Below are 18,262 nucleotides of genomic sequence, written 5' to 3'. Positions count from 1 at the left end.
CCACGTTATGCTGCTGCAGAAGACACTGCCTGTAATCTAGTAATAGGAGAAGGTAAGTAATTCTAGGAGGAGGAGCTACATTATTTGAGCACCAACAATGTGCCAGGCACAGAAATCCTATGAGTGATGTATTTTTAAACTCCCATTTTCAGTTGAACAACTGAGGCTTAGAGAGGTAAGCAATTTTTCTGGGGTTACAGGGGTACTTCATGTGAGTGCTGGACCTGGAATGCATGCCAGGGCAACAGAAGGAGACAGTGGTGAGTAGGACTGATAGCTTTCCCAGCACTCGCCTGGCTGAGGACACGGATGATGGAAAGGAAAGGGTCTTGCCCCTGTGGCAATTGGCTTCAATCAGGGCACCCTGAAGGAGTCCTAAAATAGTCCTAAATGTGACCAAAGAAGAGTTTTTCCCCCTGTGATTTACTTATCACACTAAAACATGCTACTTTAGTCTCTCCGTTGAAATAAGCTGGGCTCAGGCAGGACAAATGACCCATCTGGCAGAGGCGTGAGGATTAGCTCTTTGATTAGGATTTGTCTACCACAGTGTAAAATTCTTTTCCAGCCTGAGTTTGCATTCTAGTCTTTGCAAGTAATTTAAAAGCACCCTCTAGCATTTTTATTCCCTTACCCATGAATCTAACTTTTAGGAAGAAAAATAAAATACAACAGAAAACTTGTTATGTCAGTGTGAGGGCAAAAGAAATGTTAAACGGAAGATGTGACACTGTTCCGTAGGTCTTGCAAAAAATATGCAAGTTAGCTTAAAGAAATAAAAATAGCCCCGTACAAGCAAATAACATCTTTCAAAGCCCGGAAACCCAGAAAATTCTCTACAAATTCTGCCTTGCAAGACAGATGGCCTATAAATCCACAGAGTCATCACACATTTGAGATGGGCAAGCGGGACAACATGTGTGCCAGTTAGCATGGCCACCAGCCTCGTTCTGTTGAGCCAAATGCCAATTAGTCAGGCTCTGGCTCTCAAATGTTTGGATGTCATTGGAATTGGGTGGTCGAGAATCCATTCATCATCATTCAAGCCCCACTCTTAATATAATGTTACCAACGCATGTTGGAAGGCTACTGGTCCAATGGATTACTTAGCACCTTCTAAGTCCCTTCCATGCACAGCACTGAGAAGCTATTTCCTTGGCCCATGAAAATTCCTAGTGCTGTGACCCTTATGTGAATTCTGCTAGAGCAGCTCAGAGAAAGTAAGTGCAGATGGCTTTAATATCTCATGGCTCACCAAAATCCCTTTGCCCGCTTTCAGAAATTTCTATTAAATGTTCCATTTTCACTTATCTTTGCTTGGGCACAAACTTTCCTATTACATTTGTCAAATACCTGTGTTTTTGTATAGGATATGAACTCTGCTTGTTTCTTTACCTATTTTATCAATTTTTTTTCCAACCCTGAAGTCAGTATGTTCTATACATATTCCCATGTATTCTTATTTTAGGTTGAGAAGTGTCAGACATTCTTATTCCATCTTGATTGCTAAACCTGTTTTATTATCATAACTATGTACAAATACAAGCCCAAGATACTGTATGATAATGGCCACTAAATGGCTATGTGCTCTTCTCAAAAGCCTTTACAGATTAACTCCATTACCCAGCTACCATGCCTTTTTGTGTTCCCGAGTTCTCCCATATTAAAAATAGTTGAACTTGTTAATGTGGTTTTGTGTCAATGTTCTTAATGATAACACCTACCTTTGATTGAGCACTTTCCCCCTTTCAAAATATTCTCACATCTGCAATTTATTTACTCCTCACTGTTCTGTTTGGTAGGTAAGACGAAGTTTTATTATTTAATGCGATATATAAATGTTGACCCATGGCGCATTTTTCAGCTTTCTTGTTAAGTGCCAGGGTTGGACAGTCCACACCTCCCCTCACCTGGTTTTCTTGTGGTCATTGTTTGTTTTCCATGAACTTGATTCTTTCTGTATTTCATCTGTTTCCCTACCAGTTATTTGCTATAAAATAAACTGCTAACAAAACTGGATTCTGGGTAATGCAGATGTTGGGAGGCCAAAGGGCTGTGGCTTTGTAGCCTTTCTCCAGCACAGTGCAATCTGCAAGCTATTCAGATTGTTTAACCCAATGAGGTTAAACAATCCCTTTAAATTGACATGGCTACATAAACACAGAATACAGATTAGAACCCTCCATAGCTTGGAGTGTTTCCACTAGATTTTTGAAAGAACTAATTGGTCATTTAGGGTTAGAGGTTCTCAGAGGGTAGTGAAGAAGTCCACTGCATTTTATTAGTGCACATAGCCATTCAGTGGCCATTATCACATTGTTCTATCAGAAGAGACCCTTCACAATGGTTCCTGAGCCATAACGCACAGGAGGCAAAAATGTTCTAGATCCTTAACTAGAATGTCATGTTCTTTGGTCAAGCTGGACATTGGCTTTCTAACGTCAAGGAACATGGCCTTCTCTTTGTTTTCATCTCTCCCAGTGTCTAGTATAAAGGCAAGTCCACAATATGTGCTCATTAGTGCTTTCTGTAACTACTTGAACATGTTACACTTAGTGCCTGAAATGCCACCTGACATTAATCTGCCCCTCATCTAGCCCCCTACACTGCAGCATGCCTGGAGTACAGCGCGAATGTCACTCTCCTCTTCAAAAGCCTTCATCCTTCCTCGCAGAGGAGTTCTGCTGCACTGACTGCTCCATGCGGAGAAGAATGGCACCTATTTATTGCCACGCACAATGGTGGACACAGGCAGTAGGGCTCCAAAAATGTGTGTTGACGAAAGGAATGAGCCAAGATTAGCATCAAGGCCTACATGTCCTTTTAGCTTCCCTTCTCCTTTACTTCCTTCTCAAACAAACTGATAAAAGTTACCTGACCATTCAAAAACTCAATTTCCATCCAGTCGTCATGGCTCAACCTCTGAACCAGGAGATCATGGTTCAATTCCTGGTCAGGGCACATGCCCAGGTGCAGGCTCAATCCCCAGTGTGGGGCATGCAGGGGGCTGCCAATCAAAGACTTTTCTCTCACCATTCATGTTTCTATCTCTCTTTCCCCCTCCCTTCCACTCTGAAAGCAAGAAAAATATATTTAAAAAATAAACAAAGACCCAATTCCTTCATTGTAAAATGGAGGTAATAATACACTCAAAGATTTGCTCTGAGTTTTATACAAGATAATTGGCTGGTAAAGAGCTTGAAGTGATACTTGACACTCCCTAGAACCTCAATAAATAAAACATCCCCTTTCCCTGGCACATAAAGGACACTAAATAGATACTTGCTGAATGGTGGTGTACCACATTCTATCTTGTAATATAGTAATTTGAACACTGATATATTTGTATATATCACCTGTCTGAATTATAGTCTCCTTGAGGATGAAGACTTTATCTTGATTTTGTTCTTCTTCTTTGTAGTTCTTAAGTTAGGTGGGCAATACATGCTTATTAATTCAAATACCCATGCAACTGCTTCAGTTGTGTATTACAATAAAGAAAAGAGTGCAATGAGCATCAGGTACCTTGGAGGATCTCTCCTTTGATATGATGGAGATTCTTGAAAAAATCCGTTCTACATGGGCTCCTGGAGTTTGCCCCAGGATTGAGATCCAGTCATGCACACACTAACTTGCGCGATGACACCACCTTTATGGCTGCCTTCCTTTTTTCATCCGCACTTCCTAAATTGTTCCACCCAGGATCACCTCTTAAATAAACTCCTCATGCTTGGGTTCTTCTCCCAGGGTAGGCTTCAGGGGGAACCCATACAAAAACCAATTGCGATGTGAATAAGAAGTATTTTTGATTCATTTTCTATGTGTTAATGTAGAGTGCTAGGTGAGAAGGTTAATTCTGTCAATCATCACCTGGTTTTCTTGTGGTCATTGTTTGTTTTCCATGAACTTGATTCTTTCTGTATTTCATCTGTTTCCCTACCAGTTATTTGCTATAAAATAAACTGCTAATAAAACTGGATTCTGGGTAATGCAGATGTTGGGAGGCCAAAGGGCTGTGGCTTTGTAGCCTTTCTCCAGCACAGTGCAATCTGCAAGCTATACATTTTATCCGAGCCATCGTCCCACCTAACACTTGGAAGGGGAAAAGTATAATAGCTAGAGATTATTAATGCTATGCTCTTATGGGGGGTTGCAGCTAGGGAAAGCATAGCCATTATCTGCCTTGTCCAATAGCTCTCACACAAAGGCCAAGGCATCTCAGGAAGGTATACTCTGATGCCATAAAAAGCTGCCACCAAACTCAGCATCCTGGAGTGGATTGGGCTACCAAGCTCACTTCCCTATCTCTTGGGACTGGCATTTGACTTTATTTTTTACAATTTATATTTTTCCTGGTTGGTTGTGAATGGACATGGTCGTGACTTTGAGATGACTGAAGAAAAAGGCTAGAGGAATAAAGTAAACAAGACTTCTGGGCCAGGGAAAGGAGGAAAGGCAATCAAGGAGGGAAAGTGAAGGGAGTTACCGAGTCAACTAATGATCAGTGGATTCATAATAGCTATCTTGAAAAAAAATGTTTTGTTTTTTTCATTTTGGCTGATCTCTCATACTTCAGAAAAATCTCCGAACATATGAAACACAGAGTTAAGAGTAGCTTGAAATGTAGTCATAGGTGATAATGTCATTCTTCCGTGACCTTCCACAGAAACTACAAAGTCAATGGGTAGATTTTAAATGGGATCTTAATCAATAAAATACTCGAGTGGCTTTTCAGCAGCTTTCTCAGTGTAGTAACTCAATTAACGCACAGAGAGACCTGCCTACCTCATAGAGTTTTCATCTGTCTTTGTCTATCAGGAGGAAAATCTATTGCATTTAAGTTTACTTTGTTCATTCATTTTAGTTCTTTTATTTTTTGCAGTGGATCTATTTAAAACTATTTAAATGGATGCCACCTTAATTGTGAGGCAGACCTTTGAACCAGTCAATATTTCCTCCAGTTGAGTGGTTTTTAAACTGTGCATCCTGAATCCTGGGGGTTGTAGCAGAAGTTCCTGCAGAGAATGGGGCGGGGCAGGAGAGGAGACAGGAACAGGGCAGCCATCAGCAGCTACACTCCAGGCTCCCTGTGTTAAACTAATAGAGTGTTCCTATAGATTTTTCCTACACATTGGCCTTTCTTGTGAGACTTTGTTGGAAGAAACAAACACAATACAAGGATGCTATGTCAAGGACAAGACTAAAAACCACTGCTATGGATGAAACTGTTATCTTCTAAATAGCTGACCTTGCATCTCTTTTCTCAGCAAGTCCTGGTGGAGGGGCCCAAGCAGAAGTCTGGAGTAGTCGCGAGGACTGTACCCTGGGACATGAAAAATGCGGCCTCTTCTGTGACCTGAGTTTGGGCTAAATAGCTAATACCCTTATGGATTGGAGATCCCATGATTTGAGGCCACCAGCCAGGGATGCAAAGTGCCAACAAGGCAGTTATGTTGATAGGTCAGAAGGGATGAGCTGTGGGCATTTATTCTTCACATTTGTTCTCTCAATGCTCAGCTTCGGGGACCTGACCCATCTTTTACTTTTGATTTTGTAAGGGCCATTTATAAAAGTGCTTGTCTTTGTTTGGTTTCTTGTAAAAGTAGGTTTTGAGACAAAAATTTGAGTAAACATAGTTTATTTCAGAGGTTACTCTAAAAAAATAACTGTAGGGGAGTAGAGAAATGGAAAGGGAAGGAAAGAGCTAATGAAAGGAACATGATCAATCAGGATACAGTTGTGGGCAACTAAGGCTAAATTGCACTGAGGAATTCCAGGAGAAAGTGGTGAAAATGCATAGAAAATGTCCCACACAAGAGGCAAGGGACATGAGGTACTACTTCCTGAATGAATACCAATCCTGGGGCCATGGAGCCCTGGGCACATGTAGGTTACCTGTGCTGGGCTGAGAGAAGGTCCTGGAGAATTGCAGAGGCTGCTGTTAACCATGTTGGAATAACAAGTGCCAAGAGATATGGGAAGAACACCCAGATCTGCTGGTGTTGTTATCATCCCACTTTATAGAGGAGGAACCTGAATGTCAAGCAGGTCAGATCACCTGCCTGAGATGAACTGGCTTAAGCATCATACTATGCCAGCATTTTTTAAAATTATGGATGCATAATAGCCATTAATGAAAAGTCAGTATTATTTATGATTTCTACTTAATGAAGAGAAATGGTGCTGAGAAAATAATGATTTTTAAAAATCTACTTGGAAAATTAAGTGATAAAGAGTAAGAATGTCTAGGACCAATGTTCTGAATCTCACATCTAGGCCAATTAATGGTTTGAAATTATTTGGTGTAAATGCCAATTATCACTTTTCATTAGTTCAGGTCAGCCAAGGTTTAGTGGGCAAAAATTAATATACACAATCTTAATAAACTAGGGGGTAGAACTGATTAAATAGGTTAAATGGTTTCTTAAGATTAGGTAAACAGTAATGATGAATTGTTGATTTCTGACCCAGTTGTAGTGGGCTCTGCTGTCTTTATCTGCCCCGTGTGCTCCTTCTTAAGGGTAGCATACCCTATTTGCATTTCAGGGAACCCAACCACTCCTTTCCCAGTGGTAGTCCATGTGGTTTAGGCAGTTAATTCCTCATCAGCTCTAGGGAAAGTCATGTGGCCTAACTCTGTCCAATTACTACATTCCATCTTTTGGTCCAAAGTGATCCAGTGTGGAAATGTGGCACACATGCTAATGGCCACAGGTCCACAAAGCATCAAAGTCCACTATCTCTTCTGGGCTCATTTCCCACTTCCATGTGGTACAGGTGTAGTCAGCTAACCAGTGCTCATTTTTAGCATTTAGGCTTTTGGCCACACTGAAAATTTTTCCTTTCATTTTATGCTACCTTTTATATAAAATGCATATAAGAACTAAATATTAGCACAAGTCAACTTTGTGTAGTATTTCTTTAACACCTACTTTAAAATGTTTCTTGATATCAGAGTGTATATATATATATATATGTATATATACATATACATGTATATACATATATATATCTGCATTACTATTATGTATGTGTCTTATTCCTAGTATTTTATCAAATATAGGTAATATGACAATGTCTTTCTCAGATGAATAAGACCAATTTTGTGTTTCAATTTACTAATGCTTGGGCACATTTGAAGAGCTAGTCAAAATTAAAGCAGCAAAAAATATATTATAATGTAATGTTAAATGTCCTTACTTATTTTCTTATGTGTTTATTGATTAAAATGTATTCATCAGATGTTTCTTGAAGAACATCTTGATTTTACACCTTAGGTAAATCTTTTGATGTCAAAGCCTTGATTTGCTTCTTTGCAAAATAATAATGTACATATTAAAAAGTTACATAATAAAGAAAGCTAATGTCCTTACTCATCATTCACCACATTGAAGTCAAATAATATTTCCTGAAATTATACTTTGTTAGATTTAAGACACACAAAAAAGGGTTCCTGAAAATATCTTAAAGGCAAACTGCAAAATTAAATTAAAAAATAAATTTTCATTTTTGGAAAAAAAAATCTCAAACTCTTAGTTACTAAAGAATTAACCTTTAACCTAACAATGTCTTCTTCCTATAAAGAGGGATTTAAAAATCGTTCTCCTATTCACTATGAATAAAAAATCTTCTCTAATCCTCTTTATTCAAATAAACAGAGCCAAAGCAGCAAACAAGATGACCTGGTGTGAAATATCTCAAGTTCATTTTCTTATTGGAGTTTCTGGGTTGTGAAATAAATTCTGGGATTTAAAAAAATCACACCAACATGAACATGGAAGCTCCATGATGAATCACATAGCTTGAGAAAAATCGTGCTGCTATTTTAAATGTACCTGAATTGTGTGTGTTTGTGATTGTAGAATTCATACCTGGTACAACTATAAGATGGCACTAAATACTCTTGCAAATGCTAAGAGACATCATCTTAACTTTCCTTAGACCAAAATCGGTTCTTGCAGGATTCTAGATTTTTCAATAACCTATTGTAATTTTTTCTTTGTATCCTCTACTTTTCCAAGGCATCAGAGTTGATATATGGGGATTCGATGCCACCTGAAACATGGGCTGCCAGCAGTGTGCTGTGAAGGGAGGGGGAAAGGGCAAAGTTTAGGTTCTGAAGTGTTTCATTGGTTTCACAAAAGCTTTTTGTTTTCCTAGCGTTTTAAGCTAATGTATTTTTACAAGTCCTGTTGGATCTGCTATAATACTGCTAGTTATTTTTTGGTGAAGTTTGGGATTTCAGAAAGGAACTGTCAAATTATTTGGGAGAAATCTCCAAGGACTTGCACGCTGTTAAATGGTAAGGAGAAATGCTGTGTCTGTGACACTAGGGAAGAAAGGGCCTCATACGGAAGTAAGATCAGAGGGGCAGGCCTGGCAATGCCAGCATATACTGTTGCCTCAGTTGTTCCCTTCAACTGACTTTGGCAACAATAAGAATGATGACAACAGCAAAGGTAAAGTGCTTGACCAAGAAAATAAACACTAAACAACGTCGTCTATAAATTCCTAACTAATAGCTTGAAGTATAAAATTAATTATAAGATTTTAATTAATACGTAATACTTTCATTTTTCATTTAGAGGTCCAGTTTCAGAATAAATACAAGGGGTTGAAAAATTTTTAAATCTACTTTTATGATAACCATTCTTAGTAATGACTATTCAGCTTGATAGAGATGTTTGTTACTTATAAATTACCTGCTTATTAACATGCAATTTATTTTTTCTTAATAATTGTACTTCTTTTTCCCTCCCCATGGAATACCTAGGCATTTGCAATAGCATCACTGATGACACACCCATTCTCTCAGTGAAGATATCTCAATCCAGATGAGGCTTGGGCTTAGTGGTAAAGAAATAGCTGAAAATCCTTTTCAGGGACAATGATGCTACAAATAATTGAAAATCCTTGGCAATTAAATCATCATCATCTTATTTTGGCAATTAATTTCTCCCAAATCAAAAACATAAATTTCTTAATAATTTCCAGGCAACTTAGATCTCTCTTCCTGATATCAGTTTTTAGACTGATTTTTTTCTATAAATACTATTTGTTTTTTTACATAAGGAAATCAAAATTTTATAAAATTTTACCAAGTGGACAAATTTGTCAATAGTGTAGACTAGAATAGGATAAGGGTCCAATCTTTTCAGTTTTAGAGATTTAGAAAAATCTGTGGATCACTTCTCAGAACATCTAAAAACAGACCCTAAAGGGCAACCTGTAAGACTGTGAATTTCCTGTCTGAGAAAGAAGCATTTAGTCACCGAGTAAATGTAAAATAAAACAAACGATTAGACACCTAAAAAATGTCACATATATAACTACAACAAAAATCACATATCAACATTTTAAAAAATCTACTTTGGATTGAACCACCAGTAACTTTAAAACAGAAAGGAAAGCAGGCACACAAATGTGTGACCCATTCACAATTAGAAAGCAGCGCTTCCCCGTGGTGAGGGACAAAGTGGACTGACCTTTTGTGGCGAGGCTAGTGTTGGGTTCATATTTCTCAATCAATACTTGGACTTGCTCTTGCTTTAAAGGTGGGTAAAGTATTTCATTTAGCCGGGGATCTCGCTGCTTAATGTTGATGAAATCCATCATCTGATCAACAGTAAGGTATGGTCTGCTTTTGGCACCACTACAGACAATTAAAAACCATAAATTAGAATATTTGCCACCAAGTCTCATTCAGATATTTGCCTTTAGCTACAGAGAAACCAAATCCTGTCATTCCTGGTAAGAGCATGTTATTCTGAAATTCCTATCTTGCCCTAAAGACACTGCGCTGCTCCACACAACTGCTGCACCTCCATGGGCTACAAATAAGTTTTCCAATCACTGCCACTGAGTCCCAATGCCCTTGAACAATACCCAATGCATGGGAAAATCCACAGTAGGAAAACATTGCATCTTGTGTGTAAAGATAAACCACTCTAAACTGATCACAGAGGTATGGGTTGTTTTTTTATTATGACACTAAACTTTTTTTTTAATGTATCTTTATTGCTGCAAGAACTAGAGATGTCCCTTTTTTACCCCATTGACCCCTTCTAGTCTGCACCTACTCTAAGCTCCAGGTCTTTACCACACTATTGTCTGTGTCCATGGGTTATGCTTACATGCACATAAATTCTTTAGTTAACCTCTTCCTACCCACCCACCCATCCACCCTGTCTTTCCTCTGAGATCTGACAGTCTGTTCCATGCTTCTATGTTCCTGGATCTATTTTGTTCATCAAATACCCTATCCCGCTTAATCATTCAAAGATGTAATAAAAAAGTAAACAATATGTTTAAGCACATTTTTCTTTTCATTAAAGTTACATGTCAACCAGAGTCTATAATTCTTCTATAGAGTGTGATTCAAACTTCACATTTTAATCCTGTTGACAGCCAAAAGTCAAGTTCAATGGTACAAATATTGCACATGTTCAATAAATAGTTGATGGCAATGAACATCAGCACGTGAGTATATTCAGCGTCATTCTCGGCAGCACTGCTTGTCTGTCTTCCATATGAAGGAATCCTTATTGTATTTATCAATTTTGGATTGGTTTTCTGTCATCATGTAGATTTCAGCATATCAAAAGAGTACACTGCTACTTCCCCACATTTGCCTTTGTGTTTTGGTTTCTTTCTCCTTATTTTTCATTTATTTAACAACTTAATGCCTATATAATTTCCAACATATAATTTGCAGCTGGGAGGGTTCTTAGTAAGCCACACTTGTCACTTCACTAATGCAGCTCAGAGAGATAAGATGGTTAGTTCCCAATTCAGAGTTCTTTCTGCAACATGAGTCTGTCTCAGCTAAGCTTTCTCTGTTCGAGCCATAAACTTCAAACCACACGGAGCCCCCTGAGGTTACTAAAACAGCTACACCCAGCAACAAATCATAGCAAACTTCCACTCACTAAAAGCCCTGGTTGCACCTCAGGGGCAGGAATATGTGACTATCTCCAGTGACTACACAGAAGCACTGCTATTAGACATAGTGCACAAGAGGGTTTTCCTCTCCCTCTATTGCTCAAATTCCTGCCTTAGCCAGCCTGAGGACCATGGAAGCCGGGAGCTAGTGGGTTAAAATGGATGCTCTTACAATTCAGAAAAGATGTTATCAATTTCAGGTCGAGGGCAAAGATGGTTCAGGAAAACTCTGTATACTTCTGGAGTGAAATCTTCTTGAGGTATTGAATCATTCTGGGAAATAAAACAACACTGTCAGTGAACGGTCTTTTTCTTGCCCTATCTTCCTCCCTCCCTGCTTCCCTCAACTCCTTCCCTCCCAACCTTCATTCCCTCTATTCTTCCATGTGTTCAGGGTAAATATTCAGAAGACATTCATGAGCCCAGCTGTGGGCTCCATTTGAACACTGGCTTTTAGGTATCAAAAACCTTATTCTCTCTTGTGTTTTCATTATAATTTAAGTGTAAGAGTTTTCTTCTAAAGAGATGTTAAGGCAATTTCTTAAGTACATTTCTAAAGTGAAGTTAGACTTAGTAAAAAGAGGATCTCTTTAGCATATTTTTAAAGTTTTCTTTTTATTTTGGTTTTAATCTTGTTATTGTGATAACATTTATGCAACATAAAAAATTACCATTTTAACCATTTTTAAGTGATCAGTGACATGAAGAACATTCACATTTGTTAAAAAAAATGTAAAAAACTGATTTTGTGTCCTTTTTCCCAAATAATGCTCTTTCAAGTTTAAATAATCTGATAAATTGTAAAATCTCTCTATATAAAAGGCTAATATGCAAATTGTTTGCTCGGGAGTCCGACTGGGAGAGCAGGAGTTTGATTGCTTCCTATAACATGCACTGACCACTAGGGGGTGGTGCAGAACATGGCGGGTGACCAGCAGTGGTGGTGAGGCACTGAGGGAGTGAGGGAAGGAGGAGGCAGGGAAGTGGGGAGGTGGGAAGGCCAGCTCTAGGGACCCTACCCTGCACAAATTTCGTGCACCAGGCCTCTAGTGTTTTCATTAGACAGGAACCATTATTTCTCACTGACTCCTCCTGGTCCTATTGTTTGGGAAGCAAGTCACTGACATAAAAAGTCACTTCTATGACTTATTTTTCTGTGTAGTCGGGCTGCCATGGAAACCGGAAACATGTATTCAAGCCTTTGTTAACAGGAAGGACATTCTTTATGCTGTTTTCCTATTTCAGGTAAGTGTTTATATGGGGGGTTTTATTTTCAAGCCCTTAAACCAAACACCCTTCCTTTTACCATATTCATAGGTTTTGAAGTGTACTTTTATAAAAGTTTCTAAAAATTATTGTCTGAAATCGTACATTCCTTGCTAACAGGTAAGAAAACTTAGCTCACTCCCATATTTGTGGACTGAACAAATAAAAGAATATTTTTTTTTTTACTAAACCCATTTATAGAGCGCAAAAAATCTATTTTTAAAAACAGAATTTTGAGACAAACAAACATTATACATAGCAAGATGCATTACACCATTAAGCTTAAATACCTGGACACCAATTTTGAAGTCATGAGCACAAGTGGTCAAATCCAAGAACAATGGGAAGTTTCCATGGATTGTTTTATTGGTGTTTTGCCACTCATAAAATGGGGACAAGTACAACCTGTAAACTGGTTTCCAAAGTCCCGTTCTATTCACAAGATGGAAGAAACCCTTTGCCTAGAAGTTGTACATTTTCTGTTGCCCCCTTTCTGTGACTTAAGCACCCACATCTCCTTAAGTAGCTGTGTAAATAGCTGGGAATGACCTTCTCTATTCTACTTTTTGGCTGAGAGACACAGGAAGGTAAATATTTAAATATCAATAGTAGTAAAGAAATACTGAATACCTCTGTGAACCCCAAGAGTGTTCTCCCATTCTCTCTACTATTTAGTTACTATTTGGAGATCACTCTTCTCCCCACCCCAACCTTACCCAGCACACACATATATGGATTTTATCTAAGAACATCAATAATTGTTTTCTTTCCCTTCCTGACCCCTTTTCTCCCTCCCTTCTTGTCTTAGCTAAAATCTCTTCCTCTGGGAGCCTTTCCTTTCTCCCAGATAGGGTTTTGCCTTCCATTCTGTGATACCATCACACCTTGCTTGTCTCATATTTCAACACTCATTTAATAGGATTCTGCTCCCAGCTGTACAATTCTATTACTTTCCAGCCTGCGGATCTACACAAGCTAGGACCTGCATTTTGCTTGCTAACTGCTCTATCTCCAGTGTGTAACATACTGCAGGTGCACACTAAATACTTACTAAATGAATGAATGTAATTTATGAGAAAGGTAGAAGTTGATAGCAAGGAATTATGTGCTGTATGTTTCCCTTTGAATAGCAGATTTAGCTAAAGTCATTTATGTAAGATTCCAGACACATAACTCCATAGAACAATATGCTTTAGTAAAACTCTAACCACTGTTTATTTACCAGCTGTGAATCAGAACTTCCTATAAAGGAAAACAGATTAATTAAGATAATATGAATAAACACAATTTATTGTCATCACCAGTTGGATGTTAGAGCATAGAAAAAGGAAAACATTTCAATACAGCTGATTTTCCTTGTCTCATTTTTCTCTTGTCCAACTTGAGCAAGGCTTTGGAGTCAGTGGGTGAGAGAAAAAAAAAATTTTGTTAAAATGTGCATCATTGGGTCCTGGCTGGTTTGGCTCAGTGGATAGAGCGTCGGCCTGCAGACTAAAGGGTCCTGGGTTCCATTCCAGTCAATGGCACATACCTGGGTTGAGGGATCAATCCCCAATAGGCGGCATGCAGGAGGCAGCCAATCAATGATTCTCTCTCATCATTGATGTTTCTCTCTCTCTCTCTCTCTCTCTCTCTCTCTCTCTTTCTTTCCTCTCTTAAATCAATAAAAATATATTTTAAATGTGTATTATTGAAAGCTAAAGTGAAAGAGTATAGGGGAGTAATTTTGTAAGAAATAAGTATTTAACATTCAGAAAATGTTATTTGAAAATATGTTAATTTATTGAAGTAGACGCTAATAACTCAAGAGTTCACATACATATTTCAACTCAACAAAACAATGAATTATTTCTCAATAAATTCAGTATTTTAACCTGTTCACAATATGTTTTTTCTAAAGCTATAAATCAAAAGTTGAGTTAGCCATAATGTACATGAAATACTTACAAGTAAGATGCTCATAATCAATCTCCAAATGTTTTTGTTAATTTTTCATTTGTTAATTTCAGAGAGAAAGAAGAGAGAGGGAGAGAGGGAGAGAGGGAGGGAGGGAGCGAGAGAGAGAGAGAGAGAGAGAGAGAGAGAGAGAGAGAGAGAGAGACGTGGACTTGATGTTCCATTTACCTTGGTTTATCGAGATAACACTAATCAACTGAGCTACCCAGCCAGGGCTTCAATGAGCATTTAAATTTTTTATACCAGTTATTTTAAGAATCACAGCTACAAAAATGATTATATTTCTGATTTATATTTATGATGTAAGACATAGGAAAAAGGCAAATCTAACATTATCCTGTAAAAATGATTTTTATTCGTAAGATTCTTTAGAAAACTTAAGGTCTTCTTTTAATTCAGAAAACACTATCTCCCTCAGTATTGCATATACTATATGTTCCTAAATATGGTAAACTTTGTTATTTAAAATAAACACATGGGCCAAAACCGGTTTAGCTCAGTGGATAGAGCGTCGGCTTGTGGCTGAAAGGTCCCAGGTTTGATTCCGGTCAAGGGCATGTACCTGGGTTGAGGGCATATCCCCAGTGGGGGATGTGCAGGGGGCAGCTGATCGATGTTTCTCTCTCATCGATGTTTCTAACTCTCTATCTCTCTCCCTTCCTCTCTGTAAAAAATCAATAAAATATATTTAAAAAATAAAATAAAATAAAATAAACACATGGATTTACTCCTTATCTTCATCATTAAATGAAAATACATGTGCCAACTCTATGCCAAGACCAAAATATAACTATAATAAACTTTATTATTTAAAAGAAACACATAGATTAATTCCTTATCTTCTTCATTAAAATGCAAACACATAAGCCAGTGCTGTATCGAGACTACTATAACATTCCAAATGACCCTGAGCTATTCTCAAGTTAATAAGACTTAAATCAAAGGTAATTTGCTTCAAGTAAACTATTTTCAGTGCTCAGAAAGTTTGTGGGTAAAGTGGTAATTTTCTGAATATGCAAAGGTCTTCAAAGGTTTCACTGGAAAATGTGTTTGGATTATTAACAGAACTACAGTAATTGCTTTGTCTCTCTTTTTTGCTGTAGTACTACTTTTTAACAATTAAGGTAATTTGGACAAGCGACTGTAATCTCTGAAGGAGTACCCTTTAAAGGAATGTGTTATTCCAATGGATCACATTGGCTGGGACACAAGTTCAAGTGCATTAATTATCCCTAACAATGTGCACAACGACAATGTTTAAAAAATCTCAACAGGATATCCACTGTGTTTCTGGTAATGTGCCTATTTACAGAACACAATTAAATCTAGTTGGAATGACCGCCGGCTATGAAACGAGGCTCCAGACATGCAGGATTATCTACCATTTATATAACTTTTCTTCTGTGTAGTATTTAAAATACTTCTTGTTAGTATATCCTGAATCTTTTTGCTAATTAGTGGATATTTTCTAGAGACACTGTTCTGTAGATATGAAATTACAATGAGGATTTCAAACATAGTCAGTTTGCAAAAGCATTTATTGCCAAGCTCTGAAACCGTCTCTGCTTTTTAAATCTTTTAAAGCATTCAATTTCTACGACTCTTCCAAGTAAAGTGTACTTTACTAAGAATAATGATCTTTCAAAACTTCATGATGGAGGTTGATCATATTTTTAAAAAATCTCCAATTTGTTCTCAGAAAACTGTCATAACATTTAATTTACTAAAGATAAATATGTTTTTCAATTTAAACATGACTCCTGTTATTTGAATCTCATTTTCCTTTTCAAATGTCTCCAGTTGACTTTGGTCTGAAAGCGTGAACCTATAATAGACATGGTGGATTGTAAAAACTCAATTTATATTTATTGACTGAATTTTCAGAATCCAATTGTTTAGAAAATTGCAATTTATAGAGAATTGATTGATGGGTTTGACTTTCTATGCAGTTTCATTTTTTACTCCTTTTCCTTAGCTAGATATTAATAATAATAATAACTTAAATTTTTGATCATTATATGTCACAAATGTTATCCAGTAAAGGTAAAATCCGGAGCAGTTACAGAGGAAAAACACTTGATGCCCATCTTTCTAAATTAATCGCTCCCACTTACTTTTTTGTGCTTAAATGCAGTTCTCATTCGGGCCTAGACTTTCCGGCCTCAGGGCCTTGCACACATTGTTTAATTTTTCTGGAATGAGCTTCTCTCATTCTCACTGGCAGCCCTCCACTCCTATTGTTCCTAGAATTCCCCACAAATTACACATATCAGTCGAGGTGTTTGACCAGCATCCCCAGACTCTCTGATCCTGGAACCCTGGGACTTCATTGTGTTTACTACTATATTCTCAGTGCTGAGGGCACCCAGAAAGAATTCAAGAAATATTTATTTAAGTATTGACCTTAGTTATTTCTTTCTTACTCCAAAGCATCCACTGGGAGAGCAGTAATAAGCAAGTTTGATCATTTCATTTTGCTTATTAAAGTGAAGGATAAAATGTTTGGGAGCTTCCCCACAGCTCTGCCCTAGTGTTGGAGTATCAGCATCTGTTCCCACCTGTAGCAGGAAACTGGTGGTGGAATGACACTCTTGTTTTTCCTTGTTTTCGTCTACCTACCAAAGTCGTTATTACACTTAATGTTTTTCTGAAAAGTATTCCCAACAAGAACTGACCGGTGAATCTAATAATGGCACCCATACTTTTCCACGTTTGATTATACGCTTAAGAATGGCTCCTCAACTTCGTTCTCTGCAACTTGAGCATTGCCAGTGGGTTTTAGAGGCTCAAAGGTTCTCCCTACAGTGTAAGGAGTGTCCTTGGGAAAGTGCTTACTTGTTGCTTAGATACCAGGATAAAAATACTTTGCAACAGAAAGGAGAGTTCTGCATAGAGCAGAGAAAAAGGCGTTCTGCAATAGACCCATTTCTCTCAGAAACAATGGTAAAAAAAATCATTTTAGAGCCAGGCATGTAGAAATGTATTGAAATGAAGGCAAATTCATTGAGTTTCAGGGATTAACACATATTGAGTGCCTTGAATATGTTTGGCAGGAAAAAGCATACTACAACCTTGTCTTCTCATCTACCTTTCCACCATCTGAGCAAAGTAGCAGTCTCCAAACTGTGCTGATCTGCTTCCCTCTCAGCAAAAACCTTGAGCACAGCCCTGCAGAGTATGTAAATATATTTCTTTATAAACATGCACTGCTATATTAATTGCTTAGTAACTTATAACTCTTAAAACTAGAAATTTTAAGAGTGAGCTAAGATTACATTCATATTTCAAATATCTTCCTAATCATAATCTATAATGATTAGCTAATATCTCAAGAGACACCAAATATCAAGAAGTTTAAATTCTTGATAATGTTAATATTTTTGGCCAATACATTTTATATCAGTTTTTAATCTTTATTGATAAAGAACAAAGGTCTTTCTAGATTAAAATGTTGGAATAAGGGGAGTGAAAGAAAATATAATAACAGTGACCTCACATATTGTAAATATTAACAAATAAGTCCTATTTTTTTTGTTTGTTAATTCTCACTGGAAAATAATTTTTCCATTCATTTTTAGAGAGAATGGAAGGGAAGGAGAGGTGGAGTGAGGGAGAGAAACATTGATGTGGATTGGTTGCCTTCTACACCGGCCCTGACCAGGCTGGAAATCGAATCGAATCTGCAACCCAGGTATGAGCCATTGACTGGAAATCAAACCCATGACCCGTTGGTGGGTGGGCCAGCTCTCTAAACGTCTGACCACTGAGCAACACAGCCAAAGCTCCTATGGTTTGATGTTTGGGTAGCATTTGGGGCAACCTACACTTTAGTATGATTGCTCAAAGCTATTTAATAGTGCTAATTTTAGATAGGCAACATGCTCACCCTTGATGATGGAAGACTACAAGCCTCTAAAGCAGTTTCGACTCGTTTCCGGTCTGCTGAAAACAAGCGGTATACGCTGCAAGTGAAAGCACAAGTGAGAGGTGTGTGAAAGGCAGATGGATCCCAGCACTTGTAGGTGACGCTAAACGAAAACATCCCACTGAATCAACCTCTTTGGCATTCAGCTTTAAAGCATTGAAAACTTCTCATCAT

The 18,262-nt window shown here is 37.8% G+C and overlaps 1 protein-coding gene across 2 annotated transcripts in view; it reads right to left on the bottom strand.

Annotated features, from left to right (window-relative positions):
* PLCB1 (phospholipase C beta 1) overlaps nucleotides 1–18,262 on the bottom strand; it is a 631,360-nt gene that overhangs the window by 161,935 nt on the left and 451,163 nt on the right. For both annotated transcript variants that reach the window (XM_015560268.1, XM_006758081.2), the window contains exons 6-8: nucleotides 18,050–18,125; nucleotides 11,114–11,214; nucleotides 9,486–9,652 (exon numbers count right to left, since the gene is read on the bottom strand). In XM_015560268.1, the coding sequence (XP_015415754.1) occupies nucleotides 9,486–9,652; nucleotides 11,114–11,214; nucleotides 18,050–18,125 (344 nt within the window). The remainder of the gene's footprint in view (nucleotides 1–9,485; nucleotides 9,653–11,113; nucleotides 11,215–18,049; nucleotides 18,126–18,262) is intronic.

The sequence above is a fragment of the Myotis davidii genome, unplaced genomic scaffold, assembly GCF_000327345.1.
Source record: "Myotis davidii unplaced genomic scaffold, ASM32734v1 scaffold32, whole genome shotgun sequence".
NCBI lineage: Eukaryota > Metazoa > Chordata > Mammalia > Chiroptera > Vespertilionidae > Myotis > Myotis davidii.
The sequence above is the reverse complement of the archived record's forward strand: the minus strand, read 5'-3'. Positions and strand labels throughout refer to the sequence as shown.